The sequence below is a fragment of the Oryzias melastigma genome, linkage group LG9 (genome assembly GCF_002922805.2).
Source record: "Oryzias melastigma strain HK-1 linkage group LG9, ASM292280v2, whole genome shotgun sequence".
NCBI lineage: Eukaryota > Metazoa > Chordata > Actinopteri > Beloniformes > Adrianichthyidae > Oryzias > Oryzias melastigma.
Window position 1 is genome coordinate 29,780,589 of NC_050520.1, and position 25,355 is coordinate 29,805,943.

General features: G+C 39.2%; 1 protein-coding gene across 1 annotated transcript in view; it reads right to left on the reverse strand.

Annotated features, from left to right (window-relative positions):
- Window positions 1-4,428: 4,428 nt before the first annotated feature.
- hk2 (hexokinase 2) overlaps window positions 4,429-25,355 on the reverse strand; it is a 53,322-nt gene continuing 32,395 nt past the window's right edge. Inside the window, exons 10-19 of the mRNA XM_024275264.2 lie at window positions 24,589-24,822; window positions 20,326-20,630; window positions 20,104-20,252; window positions 19,791-19,910; window positions 18,835-18,930; window positions 12,366-12,465; window positions 11,952-12,135; window positions 8,134-8,289; window positions 6,955-7,191; window positions 4,429-6,002 (exon numbers count right to left, since the gene is read on the reverse strand). Of these exons, the coding sequence (XP_024131032.1) occupies window positions 5,870-6,002; window positions 6,955-7,191; window positions 8,134-8,289; window positions 11,952-12,135; window positions 12,366-12,465; window positions 18,835-18,930; window positions 19,791-19,910; window positions 20,104-20,252; window positions 20,326-20,630; window positions 24,589-24,822 (1,714 nt within the window). The 3' untranslated portion in view covers window positions 4,429-5,869. The remainder of the gene's footprint in view (window positions 6,003-6,954; window positions 7,192-8,133; window positions 8,290-11,951; window positions 12,136-12,365; window positions 12,466-18,834; window positions 18,931-19,790; window positions 19,911-20,103; window positions 20,253-20,325; window positions 20,631-24,588; window positions 24,823-25,355) is intronic.

Below are 25,355 nucleotides of genomic sequence, written 5' to 3' on the forward strand. Positions count from 1 at the left end.
TATAAATAGAGTGAGATGTTGGTTTGATGGTTACAGAGGTTGTTTGTTGCTTTCTTGTTTTTGCCTCCGTGCACACACAGGACTTTAGAAAAAGCTTAACCACGCAGGCTCATGATTTTGTCCCGTTTGTTGATGAGGGGGCAGTCCCTGGAGGAACTGTTTCCTGAAAGTTTCATTTGACAACTTCTTTCAGTTAAAGAAAGGATTTCAGCACCTAAAGCTTTGCTTGATCCTGATGTAAGGCCCATTTGATTTCTAAATCACCGTACTTTCAATGTGCCTCCACTGTGCCTGCTTTGACTTTTACATTGCGATGAACATTTCTCTGTGCTGTGAAATAGAAAGATTAAAATGTGTTTTAGTATTTCCAGCATGGTGATCACACAATGAGGATGTGACTGCAGGTTTCGGACTATCAGCGCTCTGGTAGCTGATACATAAAAGTACGGAAGATATTTTTAGCTTCAAGGTGGTAAAAAACTAACTGAATAAAAATGCATATTGTTGTATGAATAATGTGAAAGTGCATGTTTTTATTCTGTGAAGTTGTGTCTGCGCCGTGCAGCTGCATCTGCTTGTGGATGGAGACAAGTCAAAGATTTTCTGCTATAAAATGACCTCCCCTTCTATGAATGTTCTTAAACACCCATCGCTTTTTTTTCCTTCATATTTTCATGCTAAAACTTCTTAATATTCTCTGCATTTTTGCTCTGATTTGTTCGTTTGACTGTTTCTTTTCTTCTCCTCTTGTGTGTTCTTTGCTAAATAAATGACCTGCACAAAAGCCTCCCTGCCTCTGTGTGCTGCTCAGTCCTGATGCTTTTGGGTCACATAACTGGAATTTCGGTTCAGAACTTCTTCAAACTCTCCTTCATCCAATCTGGGATTGAGAAGCTCTTTCACATGTTGATAATGACTGTCTCATTATCCAGCTGGAGAAAGGTAGCAGATGGATAAGGAGATGCAGAATGATAATTAAGGCACATTGATTTTTTTTTGTTCTGCTTCAAGGCAGCGTCATTAAAAGTGAGAACGGAGCACTGGTTAAATATTGAGTGTTCTTCTGAAGGAGTCCTTAAGGTTGATACAAACTGTGTTCTACAATATGTCAGAAGTCCTCCCACATCAGAGCAGAAAGTCCTGAGCTTCAGAAACACAAAATGAGCCTCAAGATTTCACTCTGACGAAACACAAGACAATCTGGTCTCACAATTTGAATTTTAAAATAATTAAAAGGGGCCATACCATGAAAAAACAACTTTTTTGGCTTTTAAGTTATAATACTGTTCATTCCTCTCTGTAAAGAACCTCAAAGTGGTATTTCGATCCATTCACGCATTTCTGAGTAATCCTTTAAAAGCCTGCACTCTCAACAGTAGCCCCTCCCATACCCACAAAAACGAGCCGGTCCTCACGATCTGACATCACAGAGTGAGACCCACCCCCTCCAGAAAGAGTCTGCTCCGCCCCCAGGCTTACGCAAATACTTTCTCCACGAAGCTAGCGGTGATCAGCTAGCGGTGGTCAGCTAGCTTCTTGGGTGACACGCTGACGATGACGGCTCTAGGATGACGTCCTGAAATGGGCGGCACTCTCAAGGAGCGAAAGGCGGAGCCTCAGAGATCGACTTGTTTTACTTCCGGGTTTAAAAAGAGTTCACAAAAATACCTAATATTTCATAAGTAATTTGGTTTTTAGTGTTTCATATATATATATATATATGCAGTATATATATGAGATCATGGGTTATAGTTTACTCTGAAAGGCTCAAGAAAATCTTATAAATAATATGACCCAATACTTAATAAAGAAAAGCCTTCAAAGGTTTGGTAAAAAAAATAACACTATCATGCACAAGTAAGTTCATATTTATGGAGAAATATTTAGGAAAAATGAAGAGAAGCAAGAAAATAAAAAATAATTCAGAAATAAGAAAATCTCACCAATAATGAAGATGTGTCCAGTCTCTGACAGGCTGGTGATCTGTCCAGGGTGTCAGTCCCAGCAACCCCGCGGGTTAAGAAAATGGAAGGAAGTTCAGGACAAAAATTCTCGCATGGAGCTGCCAAACCGAATCTCTTTTTTAACCCTTTGATGTAGTCACTAAAAACGTCATAATCCCAAAGCAGAGTCCCTGGTTGGTTGATGTGTCACATCAATCTTGCCGAGGATCGACGCTCAAACTGTGCCCCATCAGGTCGTGTCTTTGCATTGACTTAACATCAAAACTTGGGTTAATTAACTTAGAGTTAATTGAGGAGTCGCCGGTGATGCTTAAACACAAAATCTTTAACATTCTGTAACTTTTCAAACGTTGACTCGGCCTTAATGCAACACAGGAAAAAAAATGAGTCAGCAGAGGCGGGTGTTATTTTGACGTACGTCCATGACCACACAAACAGATGTTTTAGTACAAACAGACTCTGCTCCAAACATCTTGGTTCCTGATGCCACAACAATCCTGCAGGAGTATGGTGGGGTTTGTGCCTTGAGAGGTTTAAAGGGTAACCAAACAGGGAAGTTGGAGGCTGACTCCACCCACAGCTGAAATTTGAAAATCCACCTTTAAGGCTGTTCCATCTTTTTTAAAAAATATATATATATTTTTTATAGAATCTCCACATGCTTTCTCACTAATAGCACTAATATTGTTTATTAGGACTTCCAATGAATGTAAAAAGATTATGAGGTGGTGTAGTGGTTAGCACTCCTACCCCACAGTTAGAAGGTCCTGGTTCAAATCTTCTGTGTTTGCTTGTTCTCCTCATGCTGCCAGGTTTTCTCTGGTTTGCTCCAACAGTCCAAAAACAAGCTTCATTGGTGACTTCAAAATTGTCCAGAGATGTGTGTGACTGCGGGGGGGGGGCCTAAAATTCATTGGAAAACATTTTATTTTATGCTTTACAACAAAGAATGTAGCAATATAAAATGTAATAATTTATTGAATTTACAATTACAAATAAGTGACTAATCCAGTCCTGTGATGTGAGCTGCTGCCCTGATGTTCCATCTGGTCTAAAGTTCACAGAAAGCACGTCCGTTCAAAGCTTGGACCACATTGAGGCGAAGCCTCTCAGTAATTTCCGCGTCATTGGCGTGTCTTGTGCGGCATGTGGCATTCAAAAGGACTGAAGCCTCATTACAGATGTCCGCGTCTCAGCCACAAGTCAGCGCCACATTTGTTAGGACTAATTGAACGGCATGCAGCTTCAGGTCCTGATTGAGGTGAAAAGCTCATCTGCAGGAGGATTACATAAAACCGGCATGTTTTTTAATGAACGGCACAAAGCGAGTCCCGCCAAACATTCAATAATATGGTTTTTCCGGAGCTTTGTGAATTAGCTTTTATCGAGCGGATCAATCAGGACACAGTAATGGCATATTTGCGTTTTCTGCTTAATTAGTCTCTTTGACAGTGGAGCCTTTAACAAAACATTTCAAGGAACAGCTACTCAATAGATACCTCCTGTGTTTGAGTCATTAGAGAAAGCTTTGCATATTTGACAGACACCAGACCTTTGCAGAGCTCCGCTCAACAAATGAGCTGGATTATCTGCCTATTTCTCCGTTCCCTTGGCACAATAAAGTGTGTAATGTTTGGACCAACTTGTTGCACACAGAAAACAAGGAAAAAACTTCAACCAGAGGTGGCTGCTAATGACTTACAGCCACATTTATTCAAGCTAGTTTTTGTTTACGTTGCACTATAGTTTTTCTTCAACATACTTTTCGCTCTTGAGTAATTTATAAAAAGAAAAAACACCTCAGCCACAAAAGGGTTGCATCTATTTGTTTTTTTTTTCAAATATTGGTAAAATCTGTGATGTTAGTTGTATGGATGCATAATTATATAAGCACATCAGAGTCTGCAGGAATGAACATCAGCTGATATAAAATGTTTGCGTTTTGCCAGTAAAGTTCAGCCTTGAATATAATAAATGAATGCGAATACAGTTGCAGGAGAAAATATGTGACCCCTTTAGGATTACTTGGTTTTATGCATGTACTGGACACACCACTGTGTTCAATAAAAAACATTAAAACATATTTTGGTTTGATGAAAAAAAAACACATCATGTCTCCATTTTGTACAGAAATGGAAGTATTCCTAAAGCGTAGATACTTTCTCTTGCAACTGTATTGTTGTAAAACAATATTCATCACACATAATAAATCATTATCATCTTGACACAAGAAGACAGAGTATTTTATGTATTTATTTTTAGATATCCCCACTTACACATATTTTTGATGGAGCCCTAATCAAATTTTGGCAAATACGAAACATTGTACTTTTATATTTTTTATATAATAGTAAAAGCTTTTGGTAAACAAAGTGGTGAAATGTTTCTTTCATTATTTTTTTATTGTTTGATTTTATTTTGAAAAGATGTTTGCTTTTATTTTGAAAAAAAACATTAGCATCAATTTTTATTATTTTTCTGTTTCATTTTGCATTTTTTTCCTCTGCCACTCAAGTATTATCTTTCTTTTTTATATTTTGCTAAGGCAATATTATTCTAAAGTTACGCCATCTTCACTTGAGTAGTTTTAGGAAATTCCACCCGTCTGACAATAACAGCAAGAGCTTATCAGAAAGTTTTAAAAAGAAGTTTTACAATAGCATATTTATGAACAACCTGCAGAAGTTTAGGTAGCGTTCCCTTTTGGCTGTCTGCTGCAGCGTCTCCTGGGTTTTCAAAAGTCCCAAACATTCATTTCCAGTCATTTCATCAAGTCCCACCAAAACCCCAAATCATAAAGAAAATGTTCAAGCCAAGAGTTGACGACCGGTGTGTTTGTTCTGGTTTCAACAGAATTTCATCACAAAGTTTGGAGGGCATTTCAGCAACACTGCAAACTTAATGAGGATCCAACAAAAAAAGTGTAATTCTTTCTTTATTTTTTCCACATTATTCCATTGAGGATTTTTTTGGGAAGCAGACAGATAAGCTTCTGTGTCGATCTTTGGTTAAAATGTAGCAGTCGAGTGGGCAAACAGACTCCTCCCACTTGTATAACCTGGAGTCACAGCTCCTACAGAAAGCAGCGGGAGATCTCTGCAACTCGCCACGCCTGACTAAAACAAGCGAGCGTGTTTTCTTTCGTTGCATCATAATAACTTCAGTGGAATGATTATTCACGCTTCACTTCTCATCCTCACTCTAAACAGATTTTATACATGTGTTTGAATTCAACAAGAAGTAAAAAAAATCTAAGGATACAGAAGGATTTTTATAAAGGATTTCTAGATTTTCCACTAAAATAGTAAATAAAAAAGTATCAATACACATAGTGCTGGGCGATGTGACGATACATATCGTGTGGACCATTTCTCTTTTATAGTTTTTATTTTTATTGCTGAACTTTAGTACAAAATTCTGTTTTCCTACTAAGAAACTTGAAACCACTTGTGACCTTTTCTAGAGAATAACTGAATATAGACTTTATAGTGGTACCTGTATATCGAGACATATATATCATTATTGTGATATAAAATCAATTATTTTGCAATATACATTTTTTCCATATCGCCCAGCACTACATACACACATAAATAACTGATTGGAGACTTGAATAAAAAATCTCCTTTTTTTGTGCCACTTCTGACAGATGATAGATGGTTTTTCTGACCTTAACCTGTAAATGTGCTGCTATAAATTAGAGATGTTTAAAAACAGAAGCTCGTAACAGTCTCATTTCATAGTGCAACAACCGACTTTATAGCCTGTCTCTAAATGTCTGACGGTTTCCTAAAAACAACACAAACAAAGGAAAATGAAAACTTGGGGGCTGCAGAGCAGACCTCAGATGCGAGTGTAACTCCACAGTAAATCCATCACATCAGTGCTGCGCCGGCCTCTGGGGTTTAGCTGTTGTTCCTGCAGGCCACGGCGGTGATCAGAGCGGCTCCCTTTCCACTCCCGTCCTCCGACTTGAGGAACGTCACCTGACACTGCGGGGCCAAGTCCTGCAGGGTTTCCTGCATGATGCTGGAGAAGCTTCATGGGGAAAAGAAGAGAAATCCATGAACTCCACAGTTATGTGTGAAAAACTTGTGCTAAAAACTCTCCGCTAAAAAGGGACGAATATCAGATTTCAATGATGTGATATTTGCTTCTGTGAACGTTATTTGATCGTCCTTTTGTTTGTAATTATCTGACAGGATGACACCAACTCCCACCATTTGATGAATTGGGCAAGTCATTTTTTAACGAATGAACAAACATCCAACAATGTGTTTTCCTAATTTGTGAAATACATCAGTGAATCTGGATCGATGGTTCAGACCACAGGTCTTCCATAGTGGACTGAATGGGATTGACTCTTCAATCTGGAAATCAAAGGGTTCCCTTTGCTACACATAACAAATATTTTTGGGGAAGGAAATAAAATCCACAATTAAGAATCAACTGCAGTTTGAAAACTTGCTAATAATAGAAATAAATAAAATTCCCAGTAGTCTTTTCATCTTTATCTTCACACAAACTGCAGTCATACTTATTGTCATTTCCAAAGTAGAAAGTTTAAACTCTGCTACCTCTGTTCTTTGTAATAGTGTTAAAGAAAACAGGTGATAATGAGCAGCCATTCTTATTGTGGTAATTCTGCTTTCTACATCTCGCAGTTGAAAAACCACTATCTGGATTGAAGGTAAAACCATCAAAAGACAGGATGTCTGTTCAAACCAGAACTACTGCAAGCGGGCGCTAATCTGAAAACTAAAGACAAAAGTTTGTGCAAAAATGCACATAAAGAAAGAGGGACGGAAAAAACAATCTGGTCCTTTTAATCCATGACTGCTGTAGGTCATAGTGGAGCGCTGTGTGAGCTCTTGTGTCACATTTTGTGTATTATCTCACAAACTAATTTAACGACAATAGACTTTTGTCATACAGCATAAATCTCTAAAAGCAACGACAGACCAGCATTGATGAGTAGGTTTGTCCTTACTGAGGGTGTGTCTTGTAGAGTGTGCCGTCCACTCCCACAGTGACGGAGAGCTGGTTCAGGTTGCGGTTTTGGCGCATCTTGTCAACGACAGCGGCCAAACCGGCGCCACACAGCTGCGCTGCCCGCCGGGCGACGACGCTGCACACCTCCTTCACCAGCACGCTGTCGTCGCAGGTGGAGCCGGTCAGGCCCAGGTGCTGCAGGATGGAGCGGACCTGCCGCATGGCCAGACGGTCACTGTGGAAGCAGACCGACACATCGGAGAGTTAATAACATCCGAGCAGCGCTGTTTGGGGAAAGCTTCGAAGGAAAATACAGACGGCAAATGTTTCACAGAAGTTCTGAACTTTTGAGTCCACTTTTCAGAGTTGATAATGCGGCGCAAACAGAGACAGTATTTACAAGGCTGAATACAGATAAAAATGAGAATAAACCCATAGATAACTGGATGATCTCCATCTAGTCAGTTTGGTCAGCAGAATGACTCATTTCCAAAGTCCTCAGTGTGCAGCAGTTTGCTCAAGTATGAGGCAGAAAGCGTGGACTCTCATCTAGAAAGTTTTACAAAAACAGCATCAATTCATATGATTATCTATCTAAAACCAGGACATCGTCGATGAGACAGTTACTGAGGAGAAAAGAGATGTTTCTGTTGCAGATTTCAGCAAAGAGGTTCTTCAGAATGAACGGCGTTTCAACAAAGTGAAATTGAAAGAAAAATAAGCAAAAATAGAAGCAGAAAAGGATGAAAATGAAATTAAAACTTGATCAAATGTAACAGGAAGCTGAAAATTAGTCGACAAGGTTTTAATGAATTGGTTCAGGGATACTTGGGGAAAAGACAGAATGTACACAAATGCTGTTGCTTGTTTTTTTTTTATTTTTTATAACAGAGTACAGAGCTGTTCCGCATGACCTCAGAGGTCCTAGTTTGCTCGAAGCTTTACAAAAAATCATTTCTGTACTTCAGCCATAAGCCTTTCTTTAAACCCTTCCTTATGAAACTGGAGCCTCCAGGACTGGGTTAGCTTTCTTTCACTTGTTTTGATTGACACATAAAGACTGTTTTTGTCAGGAGAAATAAAGCACGAGGGTTTTTCCAAATCCTCTGGAGGCAAAAGCCTTCCTGTTACCTCATCATTCTGCAGGGAACTGGCAATTTTTATTTTTTTTGCAAACCTTTCAATCTGTGCCAGAAACTTTGTCGCAAAGATGCCCCTGGTCTTCAGCCGCTCGGACATTTTGCCCCTGAACAGCAGGCCTCGCTCGGTGAAGTCCAGCAGCACGTTCCTAACGATCTCACCCAGGTACATGCCGCTAATCATCTTCTCATAACTGTAAAATAAAAGATAAAAACAAGAGCAAGATATGATGCATTTTCCTTCTTTTATTAAATAAATAAATATTACTTTTTTTTTTTTTGGTGTTTATCTCTGTGAAGCATGTTGTTACAATTTCGTTGTCCTATAAATAAAGTTGGATTTTTTTGTATTCCCACTTGACCCAGAAACAAACGTTTGATTTTTGTTTTTTTTAAACAAGTCCTAGTTTAAATTCATATAAGACATTTTGAATCAGCACAATTGTGAGCCACAAGGCAGAGAGGAAAATATGTTTTTATAACTCATTTTTCTCAATTTATTTCTACACAAAACCACCAAAGTGGAATCCACGGCAGTATTCGAACCCTTCTGTAGGTAATTATTGGAAGTCTGTTAGGGAAGAGCTGCAGCTTCCCCTGCTTCAAGTGTGTGAAGCACAGTGCTTTTTTTTTCACACTTAGGGGGAGGCAGACAGACGCAGGAGTTAGCAGAATACACAGCTAAAGAGTGGAATAATTTTCACATTTTGCTTTGGCTTCACCGTGTGGGGAGCAACAAGATGCAGCTCATCCGCCACAACGAGAAGGTAACGAACGGTAACCAGTAGAAACAAATAAAAGACTTCATGATGGCGCTCTGTGGGCAGTAGTAGATGCTCCCTGGCTGTGATAATACACACATATTTTATTTTTCCAAAAGAATTCCATCAGTTTTAAACACATAGGAGTTTATGAAATGTCTTCATGACCCATGTGGTTTATTAGCTGTGATAAAAACGTCAACTCTTCCAGAAATAGGCAGAACTAGGATTATGGGAATGTCTTCTATTCTTTCTCTGTGAGATCAGACACAGATGGAAAAATATAACACAATTGAGCTTAAATTGCATTTATGAGTATTTTTTATTCAAATTATGAATCAGAAGTAGGTAGAAAAAACTGTTTGAAAAAGATAATTTTATTCAAATAGAATGGGCAGAGAGGGATAGTAGATAGCTCTTAGTTATGGGTGACAGGAAGAGGGGGCGGGGATGCTTTGCTTGAGCAATCCTGCCCACAACTCAGAAGCAAATATCTAATAAACTATTAACTACTGCAGAAAGTGTTCTAAAAAAACAACAGTTTTTCCCTGGTTTTAGGCTAAAAACAGCTCATCATAACTTTAAGACCATTGGGAACGATTTGAAAATAGATCAAAAGATTATTACAGTTAATTTGAAGTGGCCACCCTCAAAACTTTTTACACAAAGTGATTAACACAAAACCATTTAAATTTCTTCACTTTGACAAATCACTTTCCATCGGCACCATGGACAGCAACCGCTGTGTGCCCTCATGAGACTTAGTTTTAATTAAACAGTCTGATTGACCTGGTCCGCACCAGTTCTAAGTCAGCTGCTAGGCACCAACTGAGACACAGCCTGCCGGAGGTGGAGGTGGTGGTGGGGAGCGTTGGGGGGGTTACCCCGGCGGGGGCCACAGCTAGATTCGTAAGAAGGACCTGGTGCGTGCTCAGAGTCGCTGCATTCTGCGTGGCGCTGGACGCCACCCCTTGGTGAAACAGGGAAACCCCACAGCTGGGGAGATCCACATGAATGATCCGGTCTGCCATCAGAGTCGGATTACCAAGAGAGGGTAATATGTTTGGTTCTCACGAGTCACGCACAATTGCATATGATTGGGACAGAAATTGCATATGAACTACCTAAAAATGGCCAAAATTTTTAAACAGCTCAAAGCCAAAACCGCCTAAAGACACATTAGCCGAGACCCTCAACAGATATCTTAGCACATCGACGAATGAGGAACGCAAGAGAAACACATTAATTACAATTATCAAGCATGTATCACGATGGACCAAACTTTGAATAAATCACTAATGAATTGCATATGAACGGCACAATAATCCCCCACGGTTCATGCATGATTTGCTTCTGTGACGGCCCAACAGCTAGGCTGAAGGCCTCATGAATTTTGGGGGTCTGTAGTGACTGACTGCAGAAAGTTGGTGATGTCTGCACACTATGTGCCTCAACATCCACTGACCTACTCTGTCATTTTATGTGATACCACTCTGTGGCTGAGTTGCTGTCTCTCCCAGTGGCGAATCCCTTCTCATATTACCTCTGACAGTTGACTGTGCAATATTTAGCAGCGTGGAAATTTCATGGCTAGACTTGTTGCATCTTTTCATACACCTGTGGCCACAGGAGCGATTGAGACACCAACACAGCATTATTTTTTTAACGACGACTCGTGGCAATATTGTGTAGCTGTGAACTACTTTTTCGGTAAGAACAAACACAGGCAGCCTTGTGTGTTGTGTGGATGCACTGCACAGCTGGATTGAAAAAAGGTTTCTGCTGGAGGAGATGCCCTGACGCAGCGTCGCTGAGCGGATGCTCTGCCTGTCACACGTCCCTTTTAAGGGTAAGCTCACATTCAAGCCTGTCAGTTAAGGCTCGAGTCTGTGCTTTGACAAGCTGGAGTGCTGCACAGGTAAACAAAACTAATTGGAAAAAGGGACAGATTTGTAAGTGAAAGTGAACTACATCTGAATCAATACACACAGTTTTCAATCACTATAAAGAGTTAGACGAGTTTCAGGCTAAGAGTTTAGTGATAAATCTGTACACCTAAAATCAATTACAAACTCCAACCAGTGGTAGTAAATTATGTTCATTAATGCTAAAATATGCTGTTGGGTTGTAAACCAAACAAAAGTGGTTAAAGAACACAGAACTTAAAAGGCAACATGCGTTTATAAAAGATAAATGTTGATTTTCTCAGACAGATAAGACGTCATGTCATTCGATTTTAAATATTTATTCCTTCATTCATTGTTCAGACAGAAAAATGACAGAAACTTCACAATAAATTCAAGCCATTTAAACAAAAATTAAGGCCTTTTTAAACTTTTAACACCACTATGATCATCTTTTGATCTATTTTAAAAGCGTTCCCAGTGGACTTTTAATTATAATTCTACAATTTTTAGCAAAAATCAAAAAAACTTTTGTTGTTTTCTAGGACATTGTTTCTGCAGAGCGGCAGAAGTTCATTAAAAAAAATCGCCTCTGAGTTGAGGGTGGAACTTTTGGCGTGGAACAACCCCGCCCCCCCTTCCCCTCCCTTGGTCTGATCCTGATTCACAACATTTAAATAAATACTCAGAAATTATCTTTATTTTCTAACTATATGTCATTGGATCATACCATCATCATAAAATGCCACCAAAAACATAGTTTTCATTGCAGTGAATCTTCAAATGCAATACTGAATTGGAAGAATTTGCTTTTTCTCTACTCTAAAGTATGTCCTGTTCTGTATAATTCTATTTATGTTAGGGAAGATTTAAAAGATCAAAAGTGGTTATAGTTGGTAAATAGATTATAACTGGTTTGGAAAGGTTTTTTGTTGGGTAATCTTCATTTTTTCTCTTTGGACTCATGCTAAAAGAGCGTTCAAAATGGGAAATTTAAGTTGAAAGTCACAGATTCCATCTCACAGCAAACATAAAGCAGACGACTGAAGCTCACAGTTTTCATGATGTCGCTTCACTGCATCATAAGTTCATAAAATGTGGAAAAAAAAAACTACTTTATGGACCGTGAACTTTCTGATTGCTCTGAAGAGACAGATGGCAGAAATATCTCCTAAACTCTCTATGACTTACCTCTGCTTCCCAGGGTAGTTCGAGCCCTCGTCTACTGCACGGTCAAACCGAGTGCGAAAGTCGTCCAGCTCGCCGTTGTCGCCAAACGCTCCCCACTCCACATTGACACACATTTGCCCGTCGTTGCCCTCCACCACTTCAATGTTATGCATCTCCTCCATGTAGCAGGCGTTGGTCCCTGTGCCTGAAAAAAAGATTCAGTTTTATGGTGAGGATGATGAAGGACTCCCAGTAGTTGAGTATCACTACTAAACTACTGAGTTTGATCTGGATTTATGTGTTTTCTCATCCTTAAAACCACATTTGTTTGAATTGTTTTCAAAATAATATTTTACATGGTTTAAACTGAAAAAGATTAATTAAAAATATGATAGATTCTTTAATAAAAAACAAAAAAGAGGTTTGCTGACTTACCTACGATGAGTCCCACCTCACATTTGGGGTCTTCGTAGCCGCAGGTCATCATAGTTCCCACGGTGTCATTCACCACCGCCACGAAGCTTAAGCCAAATTCCTGAAAGCAGAAACCATATTGAAATTATTGTCTTATTCCATATAAAATTGCATATTTGATCAAAACGCTTTATTTTTGAAACACTGGAAACAATTAATTAGAGTTTTTATAGTATATTTTCTGTGTTATTTATTATCTGACTGCTGTTTTTAGGAGAACTATTTTCTCCTTTGTAGGATCAACAAAGGTTTTTTCTATTTTTAAAGATTATTTTGCAGCAGCGACTACAAAGGTTTTCACATGCAAAAAGTCCCTATTTTTTAAATTACAAATGTTACAAATCCTCTGATTTTTGACAATAAAGAAATTCAATTACTAAACCAAACATGTAGACCAGAAAAACAAACATCTATTTAAGATCCACTTGATCTTTTTAGTAGCATCTTGACCTTCTTTATTCAAATGAACAATGTTTATCATTTGTTCATTGCCATTTCTAATTTACACATCCAGTGTAAAAATAAGATGCATGGAATTCGATTTACATTGAGAAGAGCTGCAGGTCATTTTCCTCATGCTTCTGCAGTGTTAAACTGCCAAGTAACTTCAACATCTCAGACGCCCGAGCGGCCATCATGCATTATTCATGGCTGCATAGTTGGCTAGAAGTGAGCACATTCAGCAAAGTTATGAGGAATTCTTCAAGCTGCATCCTCACAACTTACAATAAAAACGTGTTTTCAAAGTTTTAGTCTTCGACTAAATTAAATTAGAGAAGATCATTTGGTTTGTTTGGGATTATTTGACCACAGGGGTACAACACGCATTTTCATGTGTAGCATCAAAGTGGGAAAGCAAATGGTTTTTATGTAAATGATCATGAGGAACGATGCAGGGAAGGCCGAAAACAAAAGGGGTTGTAAAACTAGAGATCTCATTATAGGTCTGACGCTTTTAACCGTATAGAGAAAAATAAATTGTCTTCTATCCTATACTGGATGCAAGGCTGCAAGAGGAGACAGCAATTAGTGACAATTCTCTCGTGGAGTCACACTTGATTGGTGCTAATAACACAATTGCATAGTTTGGCAAAGATACTTGATTGCAGTCATGCAGGTGTTTTTTTAATCATCTCAGCAGGTGAATAACAGAAGCTCTCTGCAGTTCGTTTGTGGACATTCATGGCTAAGACAAGGAGCTTTGTGAGAACATGCAGGGCTTACAGCTTTAGAGATGGTTTATAGGGCTATTTCTATTCAAGCTCCAGTGGCCAAGCATTACTGAATACCAGCTTTTTAGAGGATGTGTTTGGAGGCCAAACGTGTCACCTGTGCTGGCCAGGAGGATTAAGAAAGAGGTGAAAAAAATGAATCCTTTGATCACCAGCAAGGACATCCTTGTTAAATCTGGTCTCTGCTGGAGGCAAAATCGCAAAGCAGACTGTCCAACAGGTACTGCCCACTGCCGGGTTCCTCAGAGATAGGACATCATGTGTCCAGAGTTCTGATCTTGTTTTATGATCTGATGAAATAAAAATTAAAATCTTGGCCTCAAATTGAGAAGCCTTGCCAAACATGGTGGTGGGAACTTAATGATTTTAGATGTTTTTCAGCTAATGGAGCAGGAAACCTAATCACACTAAATGACAACACCATCAGGCAGTCAGAAGAGAACGTAGGCCTTGAGTGCCAGTGGACATTTCCGCATGATAACGACCTAAAACAAAGCAAAAGCCTGAGAAGGAATAGTTAGCAGACTAATAAATGTTTTCAGTGATCCAGCCAGAATCATGACTTGAATGTCATTAAGAATCTCAGGAGGGCATTGAAGCTCAGAGTCTCAAGCTCAAGGAGACCTTCAATTCTGAAAGAGTTGGAGTATAAGGCTAAACAATACAAAAAGTGGACACTTGCATAAAAGCTGGTCAGCCATAACAAGAATTGTGGGCTAATAAAGTTTTCAGTTGATGATAAAGAAGAGTATAAATAACTGTAGACATTCAACTTTTTGCTCTAATGTAAAAAGCTGATTTTTATTTTTATTTTGCAGTCCAGAAAAGAACTTGCAGATTGGTTAAAAGTAACTGTAAGTCAAAATTCGGACCACAATGCATGTGTTTGAACAAATTTTACTTAAAAAAATATTTAATTTAATTTTTTTAATAAACTATCAATGTTTTCATTATCAGAACACAATGGATTCATAAATGGTTGTCTTAAAACGCTTGTATTGATTAGGTTTTCACTTTGGAAAATCAGCGATGTAATATACATTTTTAAAAAGTAGTGTGCATGGTGTCCGAACTGTTAAAGCCACTATAGTCCTGCACTTTATAGTCTTTTAATAGATACAGAGTAGGGAGGGAATTCACAGATAGCCAAGGATCGTTTCATTGCTCAAGACATTTAACCTCATGTTTTCCTCTACTGTAAGGATAAAAGCATCTGCAAAAATGTTTGTGATTAAAAAAAAACCAAATACAGACAAAAAGGGACCTAACTTTCAGCTTGAGATTGTCTCATCAACATGCGCCCACGTCTTTATTAGATAGTAGGGAAAATACTTTTTTCTGATGAAGTAAATAGGATTTTTTCTTGAACTCACGCACTGAATAGCTTCACCTGTCACTCAGAAGGAGCAAATCCTCATTTCAGACAGTTAGTTCACATCAGAGCACTCAGAGGAAAACATTTGTATGCAAAAGACATGACTGTGAACTCCACTTGGACAGGAGCTGGTTTTTAAGCCAACATATCCAAATGAGAAGAGACAGAACTAATCAGAGCACTGGGCACCCCTATGCACATAATACTGCAAAAAACAAAATCTCATGTAAAATGCTGCATCATGCATCTCACTAAGCTAGTTTAAAAAAAAAAAGTACAAATATCTTTTTAATTTTGCACAAAAATCTACTGTTTTCCTTTTTAACAAATGTCTGTTTATCAGGATTTTAGTATTTAGAAGATCCAAAAAAAAAAAACTTCACTAAAATCCAGCTGCTCATTTTGATCATATTTTTATTTTCAACTTAGAAACTAAATCATCCAATCTGTTCCAACTTTGAGACTAGAATGTATGAACCAATTAGAAGACAAAAAAAAAAAAAAGCTAAAACAAATTGTTCTCCATCTGTTAAACACCATAGATCGGCTGTGAGGACAGTCTGTTCCACAAACAATTCTCTGGCCTGTTTTCTAGAATCAAGAATCTTTATTGTATGCAAGACACAATGTTGTTTTGTTCAGCATCACATACCTTTAGGGACATAGCAGGACACATGAGCTGAAGAAGGCATATTTATAACTATGGTCCAGGTGAATACTCGATTCTGATTGGCTGCTAGGAGTGGATTAAAATGTGATAAACCACAGTAATAATGGACACTTAAAAAAAAGTTCTGGTCACATAGTGCAAATGTTCTGTATCACTGCACAGGTCTTTTTAAAACATACTTTTGCATCATCATCTGGACAAAACAAGCGGTAAGAGGTGAACTTTCTCTATGAACTGATGCTTTATTTAATCTATCGTGATGATCAGCGTTTATATTGCTTTCTTTTTGTAAGGTAAAGAAGTACATATTGAAAAAGTAGTCAACGCCCCACTCCATATTGTTAGGCTTATTTTCTGTATGTTTATTTATTTATTTTTTATTAATACGCTAGGTTCACACTGGCAGAGTGGAGTGCGCCCGGTATCCGATCTCTCCTACAATTAACAGATAGACACACATTTTTCGGCGACGGTCGACAGGCACTTCTGCTAGAGCTTTTTTTGTTTTTGCCGTCATGAATAAGTTAATAACTTGAAATGGGGGTAAAAATATTAAAGGATAATGCTCTTTGAAGTGTGCATTATGGGAAATTCCAGTAGATCAGAATCTACTGGAATTACATTGGTCGTGTTAATAATTAAAAAATTACAGTATATCGAAGAACATAAACACTGGGCTAAAGAGTTAAATTAGGCAGAAAAAGTCAAAGCCCCTGTGACAGAGGGACCTGTGATCTCTAAAGTTACTTTACTCTGACCCTCTCTCAGTATGTGAGTGGTCTTCCTGTCAGATGTCAACGAGGATGTACTCACAGCTCAACCTTACACTTACACAATTCCAGAAGACTGGTGTAACCACTTCAACAATATCGAGAGCAACCAGAACTGAGGCGGAAAATACGAGGCATCTCTTCAGCATCAGAACTCTTGACAAGTTAATAAATGAACGCGTCGCAGAGGACATCATTGTCTTTCACGGGAAGATTTAAAGCCTCGCTAGTTTTCCCCAAACATGGAAACTAAGAAAAAGCGGCTTCCAAGAAAGCTGACGGACTGTGAAGTGGGCTCTTTAATAATTTCCCTCATCCAAAGACAGCGGACGAGATTGTGCGCGAAACCTCTGCCAGCTCAGAAGATTAAGCTTTCGAGTATCACACTCAAGGACGAACTTATGTTTATGTAACTGCTTCATTACAACCTGGGGGGGATTTGGCTGTTTAATAAAACATCACAGCATCAGAACGGCTTTGCAGGATCACTGGAGTAGTGCAGGGGCCTGAGCTTTATCAGGGTTAACAAATTAACTTTGATCCATCTTCTCATGAACGTTTGAGCGCATCACAGACCCTCCTTCTCCCTATCTACTGTCCAATTAAACTGCTCTTGTCAAGTTAATGGATTCAAATATAAAAAACAGGGAAAAGTGAAAAATGTACAGCGTTACTTGCATGCTCTAACAGAACAATAATTGCTTGTAACATTTTTTTTTTTACAAAGACAACTCCTTGGTCTTGTTCATTATAGAGAAGTTACAGTCTGCATGCTTTTTCTTTCACAGCTCTGTTCTGATATATGAAAGACTCGTCATATAATTCTTGACTATTCATTTCTCCTCCATGATCAACTTTCAAACGGTTTGTGAATTAGAAGGGATGCCATCGATACATCACTACCAAATCTGACATCCCGACTGCGGTCAAAGATCAACCTGTTCTAACGTGACACTTAAATTCAATGGCTTTGAGTTTTTTTATGTAGAGCCTGAAAATGATTGTAAAAACTTTTGACTGTGGATGCCTGAAACGTGCGTTAACACGTGTTTACATAGACTTTTCATTAGATGCATTTACATGGTCGCAAGTAATCGAAATAAACGTCTGATCTGGTCTGATCAGAATAAAAATGCATCGTTCAGAATACTGAGATTCATTCGGATGAAAAGTTCCTTCCAACTGAGATAGATGAGTTATGCCAATTGTTAATCTGATTGTGGTGCATGTAAACAATTTAGTCTGATTGTGTGTCATTACTGCGCTGGATTTTAGTTTAGATGGTGTGGCTCTCCAGAGGAGGCTTTGGAGCACTACGGGGACCAATCAGCTGTTCTGCAGTAGCAGACCACGCCTCTGAGCAGTGCTGCAAGACTCGCAGCTTTGTGCCTACGAGCAGGGGAGGGTGCTTTGTTACGGCGAGCGCTTCGGAGGAGGGTTTGGACGGCAGTCTGCCCGGCGAGTGAGCGAGTTGCTGGACTCTGGAGAACCAAGTCTCCAGGCAGTTTCAGAACAGTGTGTGAGCTGGCAGAGGCTGCTTTTAGAAATGTCAACTGTGTAAACAATCATGTGAATTTGTGGTACCAATCCTGTTCAGACAAAATAAAGGCTGATGTTATTCCCACTTATTTAAGTGTGGCCCTTTGGACATATTATGTGTTGTTGGTTCGTAAAAACCAAACCCTAATCCTACCTATAGGCCTGTGCGGGCAAGAATAAAGCACTAGCTACACGTATTTAGAAAATTATGAGCTTAAAAATATGATTAATAATAATAAAGGCATGCTTGGAAGATCATCTCGCTCAAAGCTGCAGTTTTGTTAGTTTACAACAGAATTCCGCTACTACTTCTTGTACGACTATTTCTGGTATCTTAGATAGTTCTACGCATGTCAAATGATTTATTTTGATTTTAAGTGTGGCATATTTAAATGTTTGCTATAATTAGATCATGTTTTTCAGGGCCCATGTGCACAGTTCAATTCTAATGTGGTCTTTGATCTGATCAAAGATATTTTGCACTATTTTGCAGCTACTGACAGCGGCTGCTTGAACGTGTACTGCAGAGCGCGGTGTGAACGTAGCATGTGGCATTACAGGTAACAAGTGGAGGGTAGAAAAACTTCTTAAAAAGAAGTAACAGGTTTCTTGCTAAATGTCTTTTTTTTTCTGCTCCATTATTCAAATAAGTACATAAAAAAAATGAACATTGTACTTACCTGGATTTTCTTTTTTTACATTCTGTCTCTCACAGTTTTTAATGTAGCTATGATGAAAATTAAACACCAAGCTCATTCTTTAAGAGGGACAACTTGCAGAATCTGTGACTAACCAACCCTTTTTTTTTGCTCCACTGTATACTGTACGTAACGTTTGCACTGACCCTTTTACGGCGAACAGCTTCTTTGAGTAACGTGACAACATCTCTTCCCTCACAGCCGCTGGCTTTGAAACCCTTTGTCCACTTCAGAAGGATGCCCTGAAAAATGACAGCAGAGCGTTTGTGAAATAAAATTCAAATTAGAGTTGAAGTGAACTCCTCCTACTATGAACGATGACACACAGATAGGACAGGGTTCCAACAGTCATTTTGATCACTTCTTAAGAGTTAAACGTAAGGCCTACAGAATAGAGTCCACTTTTTGTTTGCTGGTTTGATGAACAGACTGACAGATTAGGTTAGGCAGGAATGTCTGTAGATCGTGATGTTTGCAGATGACAGTGTGATTTGTAGTGAGAGCAAGGATCAGGCGGAGGAACATCTAGAGAAGTAGATGTTTTCCTTAAAGCGGAGAGAAATAAAAGTCAGCTGCAGGAAGGGAAAATATCTGTGTGACAAAGGGTTACAAGTGTGTAACTAAAGAGTGTCAGCAGTAAGAGCAGCCATGTTAGTTTAGAGATTCTGAGAAAGAGACAGGGCCGGATGTAGCAGAGATGAAGATGTTAAAGTTCACGTTTTGGAATGACCAGGATGAACATGATCAGAAATGAATCCGTCAGAGGAACAGATCATGTTAGATGTTTTGGAAATAAATGTAAGGAAGCAGATACTGAGGTTAGAGGTGCAAGACGAAGACTTATAAAATTACCCAAAAATGGTCACGAATGTACAAACAAAAAGTATTTTTAAAAATCAGTCAATAAGCCAGCCTTCCAAGAACGCAAAAAATGTGACTGCTTGATTTACACACACTTTTACTGAGGTTTTGTTTACTAGAATCCTTTATAATCAATGAATGCTGAACAAAAACCCTCAAAATTAAAAAAAAACAGAGCTTTTATATGTATTTGTATTAATAGAGAGCTGATATTGTAGGTGCCATAAATGTAATAGCTTACCTCATCCAGTTTATTTTGATGACAGGGAAAAGAGAAAGCAAACGCCAGAGGTAGAGACGCTCCCCTCATGCCCATGTACTCCAAGAAGTCAGCAATGCACTGCACAATGTGGTCGAAGAGCTAAAAGGAAACAATTCAACAATGGTATGCAATTAGAAGAAATATGACTTAAATAGATTTTACAGACTTCATTTGGTGCTTTAAAGTTACCAGAATTGTTTAGCATTGAAAAAATACTAGAAAAGTTCAAAAAACGTTAATTGTCTTCTCTGCATCAAAGGACCAAAGAGACCGTTTCCCTTCAATGGCTTACCTCTTCCCCTGTGCCTTGCATGATCTCCTGAGGAACACTGTAGATCTTCTGATGCATATCTACTTTGGGATGTCCTCCACTTTGTAATCGCACAAGGAGAACCCTGAAGCTGGAGCCCCCAAGGTCCAAAGTCAAGAAATCTCCATGTTCTAAACACAATTTGTTTAACAAAAATCATCAAAACTTACAAAACAAAAATTAAATTAGACACCTTAAAGTTACCTGTTCCATCTGGGGTGTGTCGGACGAAGGCGGGCAGCATCTTGACGCTGGTCTGCTCGTGCGTTTGCTTCGCCAGGCCTCGCATCATCTCTTCCGTCATCCTCCTCTTCACCTCCAGCAACTGTTCACGACTCAAACGCAGAGTGTCTAGGATGCGTTGGCGCTCTGCGTGCTGAGCAGCGAGGCGATACGCCACCGCTGTAACCATGGCGGCGCCTTTCCCACTGCCGTCCTGAGACTGCAGAAAGCGCACGTCGCAGTCTGGAACGAGCCGTCGCACCATTTTGTTCAGCCTTCTGGAAAATCTGCAGGAAGGAAGAAAAAATGTCTGTTAAAATCTTGCCTGAAAAATAATGAAAAAATAATTGGGGGTGCAACTTATATATGATGTTTTCAAACATAGATAGGCTCAAATATTCATTATTTTTCCATTAACAACCAGCTGTCCTTTAGGGGTTGTTTCCCACCAACAACCACTAGAGGGCACTGTAGGTGTGTGTATCAGTTTTTGCTACTAACAGAAATGCAGAAGAAGCAGCACCATCAACATTTTCCAAATTCCTTTACTACTTACTTTGTAGTGCACTAGTGCGTTTGCCATTTTGGAAGTGATTGTTTTGTCTCACGTGCGTTTTTTCTATCCCGTGAGAAGACGGTAGAAGAAGAGAGGCCAAAATAAATGTACCAAAAGGAGAGCTAACCAACATAAATAATTAGATGCAAACATTTACTCGCCATGTGGTGACTAACGTCCTAACTTTTACTCGCAGAAGAGGATAAAATGCTCGCAACTGGCAAGTGTTAATTTCTGGCCCTTCAAAATAAAAGTCTATCGCGATAGCCTCATTCATCTATCGATAAAAGTTCTATCACGATAAATATCATTATCGTTTATCACCGAGCTCTAAGAAGCATTGCATTTCTCTATGAAAAGTGTGACTTATACTCCAGTGTGACATATATATATGATTTCAATTCTTTATTAAGCTTTGTTTTTGGCAACTGGAACTTATACTCTGGAGTGACTTATACTCTAAAAAAAAGAACAATGAATAAAAATGATGATTATTCCTTTATATTTTCTGCCTGCCATTCAGGATGACTGAAAGCAGTGAGATCAAGTTTTTGCAAATAACATTTTATAAATATATAACAAGGAATCCGATTTAGGAGAGAAAAGAAAACAGAGGAAAAGACTGCATATGTGTGGAGCTTCACTCACAAACTCTTCAAAGCTGTGAAAACATAACCAAGAGGAGCAAACATAAAAAGAAAAAAAAAATTCACAATTATCAGTAAACATATTTTTGAAAACTTTTCCTGCTTTACGGATCCCCTTTGTGTTGCTCTTGAATTTCTCCAGACACTTGTATTTATCAAAATCATTACAACATTGTTGCCAAGGAACATAAACTCCCCAAGTGTTTGCCCTGCATATCACCCACTTGATGGTGAATAATTTATGCACAACCTACAAGTATAGACTGAACCACTCCAAGGTGTAGAGAAGCAAACCTTATGAAAGTTTTTTTGAAAGTTGGAACGCAGGCACACTCATTCAAAGTACACAACAGCAGACGCGAGCACTTGCCTAGCACACTTCTGTGTGACAGTAAGCAACATCTGTGTCAGCAGCCCACAGAGGCATTTTAAAAGCACGTTGCTCAGGGAGACGTCGGCTGCCTATAATCATACCAACACGGCGCTGCGGATGCTCAAACTGCCTTCAAAGAAAAAAAAAAAAACTAGACAGACGCAGCGTTTCTGAGAGCAGATGACACAGGCTGGTGGCATCCTGCGTGCCTGCCACCAATTTGCACACCAATTTCCAGCAAATTAATGTGCATTTGGAGGAAACATAAAATATATTGATGCTGAGGTGTACGAAGTGTTGGGACCATTTCTTGTCCTAAATAGAAACCTAATCTCTAAAAATCAGCTCTTTGAAGCAGAGTTTGGCAGTGAAGAAACACTCGGCGAGAAGCACAAAATCTTTGGCTTCTTTTTGCACTTGAAATGGACAAAAAGTTGATGAAGGTTAGTCTTCTGTTCAGTTTCGTGAAGCCTTCGGGACCATTGTAGTTTGAAGTTTTGGCTCCACGTCTCGAGCATAACAACTGACATATCTATGGACAGAAGGGCTTCAATTCAAGGTTCTTTTTTAAAAGACTGAGGGGGGGGAGTGGTGAAGGCCATTAGGTGCACACAATAAATACAATAGAAAGAGAAAACAAATCATTTGTATGGGTTTTCTTTTGTTTTTAAAAATAATAAAAGTCCCTCTTTTGACTTTTTGTGTCACTAATTGTGTCCTCAGGTGCCTGATGCTTCTGACTGCAAATTAATTTTGTCTTTAGATTCCTATCATTTGCTTTACTATTTAACTACTGATCTTCAATTCACTATGAAGCTTTTTTTCAATTTCCTGTGACTAAACTATAGTAAACTATATAGTAACTATATATATAACTATACTATATAGTAACTATATAGTAAACTATAGTCCAACTCAGTGTATACAAAAAATGGGCATGCAGGTGGTCTGAACGAAATATAAACAGATAGCAGACTGCTTTGTGAAACTGTGGGGCAAAAATGTTTATGCACAGTATTTCCTATGGGTATGCTGCGGGGTATAGGTTGTGGTAAAGACTTAAAACAACACGCAGGAGTAAGAAAGGGAGAAGTAGGTGAGACACAGGCGTGGTGTACAGTACAGACTATTCATTTTTTCAACCCTCCTGAACCCTGTGTACTGTGCAAAGGGTCAATTAGTGCTATTCAAGTGATAATTGTGTGCTCCTTGAGCGTAGTCTGTTAAAAATTAGGAAATTAGACAATTAGTGCAGTTTGTGAGGTGGTCCTAAACACCCCATGTGTGTGTCATTTGGTCAGTTAGTCACACCTGACTGGCAAGTGCATGTAACTTATACTGTATTATCCTTAAAAGTACTTCACAATACACTTACCACACGCACAACATTGGTGGGTTCCATTTTCACGCAACGTATTCTCACTTCTACCTCGTATATATTTGGATGTATGGTTCGGGCCCCATCCGTGCCACTTTTTGATGTTTCGGTTGTCCCCAACTCGTTGTTTTTTGACATGCTGGCTGTTCCCATTAAATCAGGGGTACTCAGCCTCCTGGCTGTGAACCGGTACCGGTCCGAGGGCCGCTTGATACCAGGCAACAAACAGGGAAAAAATACATATGCTAATCAAGGGTCCCCAACCCTGGGTCCGTACCGGGATGCGGACAAGATCGATACTGGTACCCTAACCCAGTACCAGAGACCTGTGATTTAAAAAAAAGCGCTTAAAAAACGACAAGTTGGGGACACCCAAAACGTCAAAAAGAGACGCAGAGGAGGTCCGAAATATATATCTACATATATGACAAATTGGGAGTGAGAATGTGTAGCTCTTTGACATCCTTAAGGTACATGACCCCCAAGGGACTTGCGAGACACACGTTTGATCCCTTTGAGATGCGGCTGTTCCTCTCTACAACACTCAACGGGCCTGGACAACCCAAAAACTCGCAGCACTCATATGGGTCAACCCTCCGTATGGATGTAACTAAGGCTTTATAAACACAAAAAATAGAAGAGTTTAAATACCAGTGAAAAAATGCTGCCCTACATCTATTTGTGGTTTAAAAACAAAGTCCCAGGAATTCACAAAAAAGATCAAACCTGGCCGCATTTGACCCCAGAGTGAAGCACACTTGTGCTCAATCAACCCTTGATGAGCGAGAGACAGGGAGGTGAATTACGGTCAGATAAGACCTGCCAGGATAATTGAGTTTGGCAGATGAGAAGGGCCTGAGCTTAAATTTAAAACTCACTGGAGAAGTCGACTGACATGCAGCCTGAATGTCAACTTTCAAAACTGGCGTCCTAATATCTGATTTAAAAATAAAAACATGCGGAGCACTTGGGAAAGTATGACGTTGGGGTTTATCATTATGTCTTCTTTTTGCTGACATGATCATCATGTTAGGAAATTTAATGGGATCTTGTTAAGTGAAGCAGGAAAATACAATCAGTCAAGCAAAAACTGTTTGATGACAAAGGGGAAGGAAAAATGTCTGCTTGACTGATCTCTAATTGTCTCTAAAGGAGGTTTAGATGTTTAGATATGACGACACTCCACAACTAAAGCAGCTTAATTTAAGGTCAGTCCACAAGAGGCCATCATAACTCCCTGTTAAATGTATAATCTGGCATTCAACAGCAGACGGAACCAGAGTCCACTCACTCTGGATGATTCTTGTAAACAGAGCCATCCACTCCAATGGTAGTGCGCAGCTTCTCGGCGGCTTTGTTGTCCCGGATCTGTCGAAGTATTGCCACCAGAGTGGCTGCACACAAGCGCGCCGCCCGAGTGGACACGATCTGACACACCCTCCGGGTGCATATGCAGTCCTCCAGCGACGGTTCCAGACCCAGGTCGCGCAGAACCTTCTCGGTACTTGACAAACTTTCTGCTTCTCTGCAATAAAAAAAAAAAAAGGCAGAGTAGGTTTATATTTGGTTTATATTACATTTACAGTCACTTTTATTTATACAGTTTGAAAACTCATCCATGACAAAATCCAAAAGAATTAAATAGAAAAGGTATGACCTCTATTTTTCTCTACATTTTTATCATCCAAGCTCTTCCACCTAACATTTTTTTTCTTTCCTAATTTTGATGGGAACTCATCTTTGTGTCATCTCTCAAACTAAACCTCGTCTCCATTCTCCATTCCCTTTCATGGAATCATCTATTAATAGAGGACTTTGGTAATGATATGTCCACCTCCTGGGGAGTGCTCTTGACTGAGCAGGAAGGAAATTGACCTGTCCTCCAGTCCCCGTCTCTTAGCCAGAAATGTGTGCTTCTGCACCATGGGTAAGAAGCAGAATACCCTTTTCATGAGAGCTACTGGAAATTTTATGCAAAACCTTTAAATAATAAACCTAAATTTGTAGCATAAATCAAAATGACTGAAAACAACTGAAATATTTGTAAGTTTAACAGAA